At 38.3% G+C, this 4,590-nt stretch overlaps 1 protein-coding gene across 3 annotated transcripts in view; it reads right to left on the bottom strand.

Moving 5' to 3' along the window:
- Window positions 1-1,068: 1,068 nt before the first annotated feature.
- LOC107552316 (neurocalcin-delta B-like) overlaps window positions 1,069-4,590 on the bottom strand; it is a 21,370-nt gene continuing 17,848 nt past the window's right edge. For all 3 annotated transcript variants that reach the window (XM_016234177.1, XM_016234176.1, XM_016234178.1), the window contains one exon: window positions 1,069-3,161. In XM_016234177.1, the coding sequence (XP_016089663.1) occupies window positions 3,067-3,161 (95 nt within the window). In that variant the 3' untranslated portion in view covers window positions 1,069-3,066. The remainder of the gene's footprint in view (window positions 3,162-4,590) is intronic.

The following is a 4,590-nucleotide window of genomic DNA, read 5'->3' as shown; positions in this document are numbered from 1 at the left end:
ATGAGTTTGTTTCTTCATGGGGTGAAATGTAGCATTGCATCACTTGCGCACCAATGGATGCTCTGCAGTGAATGGGTGCCGTCAGAACGAGAGTCCAAACAGCTGATTAAAAACATCACTGTGACGAGAGGGGCACGGCCGAGAGCCGTGGGAACGGAGCGAGGCCGATGGAGGAAATGCTAATGCACGACACCTGCGCCACTCACCGGTCTTGAGTCCCACGGAGGAGCTCCGGAAGGATAAAAGGAGGAGTGACGACAGTGTTGGAGGAGAGAGGACCAGGCCTGGACTTTATTTTGTGTTTTGTGTGCGGCAGTCGTCCACGAGGGGCTGCCGCTTTACTTTCATTTTGTGTTTGTTTATTTTATTAAATTGTTTGTGTTCACCGGTTCCCGCCTCCTTCTTCCCGGGACTACGAACTTGGTTACAATCACAAGTCATCCACACCACTCCAATCCATCAGTTAATGTCTTGTGAAGAGAAAAGCTGTGATTGTAAAGCAAATCCATCGAGACCATTTAAACTGCAAACCATTGCTTTCAGCTAAAATCCGCGTCCATAATCCATAATCCAAAGTCCATCCACTGTAGTTTTCTCACATCAAAATCAACAAACATATTTGTTTAGAGCTGTTATGGCTTGTAAATGGTGTTTGATCGGTGCAGATTTCTCTCCCGATTCAGACTAGACAAAATTTGAAGCAATAGTATGGACAGAGTACTCATTTTTATTTCGTTTGAAGTTAAAAATGTGTTAAAGATGGATTTGTTTCTGACAAACACACAGCTTTTCACGTCACAAGACGTTAACTGGTGGACTGGAGTGGTGTGGATTACTTTTAATCAGCTGTTTGGACTCTCATTGTGACGGCACACATTCACTGCAGAGCATCCATTGCTCCAAATCTTTTCAGATGAAGAAATAAACCCAACTACATCTTGGATGGCCTGAGGGAGAGGACTTTTTCAGCGAATTTTCATTTTTGGGTGAACTACACCTTTAACCCTGGATTAATAACTTCTTATATTCATGTAAGACCATCAAACACCAAAACATTTTTCTTTCTTAAGATTTTTATCTATGATATAACCAAAACAGATACCTGCGTTCATAATATCTACACTCACACAATGTACAGGTTACCATATAAAATCTACAAAATGACGACGACAAACATTCAGTCTGACAGATAACAGTTGTACAGCTGATAGAACACTGTTTGTTTTGCCATATATATTCATCTGTGTTTGGCACTTGACCACATGTTGCTGTCTTCTGTGGTTTAGAAATGAAATGCCAGATGCTAAATAGATTTTACGAAGGAGAACCTACAAACGTAAATGATCCGTTTTGAATTCAAGCTCCTTTGCGAGCTGTTCTTATCAGCGTGTGGCTGAGGAAAGTTTGATCGTTACAAACCTCGACTTCACAGAAACCGCAGAGAGTTTCCAATGGCTATCCATCTTACATGTGATCCCTCAGATATGATGTGGTTTGCATGTGAGCGAGTGTTGTGAAGTGCTAAAAAGTATATGCCATCCATTTACACAGTCCCTTGCATTTAAAACCCTGAGGTTGTGTAGAAATATTCTTACACATTAATATTTTACACTCCAGTTGTCATGTCACTGACTGCACACTGATGAAATGTACAGTATGCATAGACAAACACTGGATAAACACACGAGTACTCAAAAAGCATCACATACACACCACATACACACACATACTCATCCTGAAATGTACAGAATGTCCCAGTAGATGCAGAAAATACATTCAGTTTGAGGTGTACAGCGTGCAAAATGATTTGAGCCGGATAGAAAAATAAAGAGCTTAACCGAATTCTAAGGCCAAGATTCAGTCAAATATGAATAGTACTTGAACTAGTCGCTCGTGCTAACCTGTAGTATTTGTTCACAGCCGATGGTGTGGGCAGGAGATTGACTGAATCGAGGTTTGGATGGAGTAGAAAGTGTCTGGAAAGCTTGAGGTGAATGTGTCTGGCAGTAAATGCATGTGGCAAGGTCTTTGCTGTTCACTGTCACAGTCCTACATACATATGCTTTTACTGTACAAATGATTCTTTGAAACAAAAGAAAATGTCATATATCAATAAGAATTTTTTTTTTGTGGTGTGATAAATTCTCACTTAGCCATCAAATTAAACCATACATTATATATCTACAATTTTTTTTGTTTAATACTTCTTAATGTTTCTACTCTGTTGAAGCAGCAAGATCAATATTATTGTTGTCCCTATGAAAATATTTCTTTGTTTTATGATATTGTCCAACTATTTGCTTACTGTCAGTCCTATGCAGTGAGTATTAATGTTAAAATTATTATTATTTTTTTAAGAATTATTATTATTATTTTTATTTCTCCTGATGCTCATTAAAGGAGCACCATCACGATAAACTTGACCCCATCCACCCTTTTAAGAATCTATCACAGGCTCTAAAATCATAACGCAAGAAAAAAAATTCAAGTAAAAAAAACTGATATGTCGCCCAAGTGACTCTCTTTTAAATAGAAGTTTGTGCTGAATGGAACTGAAATACTAGGAACACTAGGAATGACATTTGTTTGTGTAAAATTATTTAATTGATTCAATTCTTAAATAAGCTATATTTTGCGGTTTCGAAAGTTTGACAAAGTGTCACATTATCTGGTGCATTTTGCACACTTGGAAAATTTAGCTTCGACTCCCTCTCTGTTATTATTTAAAGCTCTTTTCGAAGGGGTTTATTTCAGTACCAAAAGCTTACAACAGGATGTGATGTCACCTGCATCACTGCCTGTTGTGTTAAATCGCAAAAAGCCTTATATGAGGACTTCAAAATACAGAGAGACGCATGAACACAAGCTTGTGTATGATCTCTGTATGTCCGGTTCTCACCGTTACCTGATCGGTGTCTGTGGGGAAATAATGTTCTCATGCGTGGTGTTCAGCGGGAAACCCACAGACACTGAGATAGGGCCGTGGTTTTGGAGTCCATGCTCTGCTGATATTTGAAGGAGAGCGAACACAGAAAGACTTGCGGAAGAGAGGTTACGACTGCTGAGTCACTGTCCCGCACTGCTGGGGTCGCACTGCAACAGTCGCACGATGGACGGGTCGCTCTTTGCACCCTCCACAAACTCTTCGAGTGACAGCTTACCTGAGGGGCAACACAGGGTTTTCAAAGGTCAAAAATGTGGTTGATTAGCCATTTGAAAGCACTTTCATATTTAAAGCAGTTATTTTCGCAAAATGCTAACGTTTAGGAGGCCTCTTAAACTTAAATGTCAATATAATTATCCTCGTAGAAGTACACTTTAACATACTTTTAAAAAGAGTACTTATTATTTTGTAACATTTAATAGCATCAATTAAATGAAAAGCATTATAGTTTAAATTTATTTTAAATGCAGTTAGTTGAACTTTAGAGTGCTTTCTGACCCACTTATATAGGGCTTAAGTACATATTTATATCATTTCATAATTCATTTTATTGTCTTAGAAATATGGTACTGGCATATGGCTCGATCTCACGGCAGTTCGTACATATTTTACGAGGTGGCTAATTCGTACAACCTCACTCGTCCAAATTCATACGATTTTTGCTAAATCGTACGTCTTTTACGAGTTGCACAATTCGTATGAATTTGTACACCTAACCCCGCCCCTAAACCTACCCGTCACTGGGGTGCAGACAAATCGTACGAGTGAGGTCGTACGAATTTGCCACCTCGTAAAATATGTACGAATTGGTCGTGAGATAGCGTTGGCATATCTGTGACAAAAATATAGATGTAATTAAACACATGGAATGATGAATTCGCAATATAGTGCATTTACAATACTGTATATAAACCTTAAAATGTAATTATATCAAATAACTCACTACAGTGAAAATTATAGTCAAGTAATTTATATGTACTTTAGTATGCTAGTCAACACATCAAAATAAGTGTTTCTTTAAAACATATTTTAAAAGTGAAACTTTTAATTTGACATTATTACAAAGTGCACTTTTTAAAAGACTATTCGAGAGTGTTAAAAACATTAAAAGTGTAATGCTATATTAAATTATCTGCAAGAACAGTTTAAAAAAAAAAATATCTTAAAGGGGTCATATGATGCGATTTCAAGTTTTGCTTTCTCTTTGGAGTGTTACAAGCTGATTGTGCACAGATAAGATCCCTGAAGTTGCAAAGACTAAAGTCTCAAAACCAAAGAGATATTCTTTATCAAAGTTAAGACTCTGCCACGCCCCCCTAAAACGGCTCGTTCTAACACGCCCCCACATATCTACCTCACTATGTGGAAATATTAGCATAATGCGCCCAAATGTGCACGCAAAGAAAGAAGGTGTGGTTTCAGTAACCGCAGTTAGTGTTGAAGCAGCATGTCAGGGAGACGCTGTGTGTTTCTAGACGAAAGCAAAAGCACTTTATTTGGCCTTCCAGAAGTAGATGCATTTAGGAATCTTTAAGATTACTTACAACAGAACAGCAATGCATTTTATGGACAACCGTTTCGTGAACCTAGGAGAGGAGGTAATTCTGACTTTGCTATGACAATCTGGCGCTTCTAAATCAGCTACT

Source organism: Sinocyclocheilus grahami, unplaced genomic scaffold (genome assembly GCF_001515645.1).
Source record: "Sinocyclocheilus grahami isolate Dianchi unplaced genomic scaffold, SAMN03320097.WGS_v1.1 scaffold446.1, whole genome shotgun sequence".
Taxonomy (NCBI): Eukaryota; Metazoa; Chordata; class Actinopteri; order Cypriniformes; family Cyprinidae; genus Sinocyclocheilus; species Sinocyclocheilus grahami.
This window is presented reverse-complemented; position numbering and strand designations above follow the sequence as displayed.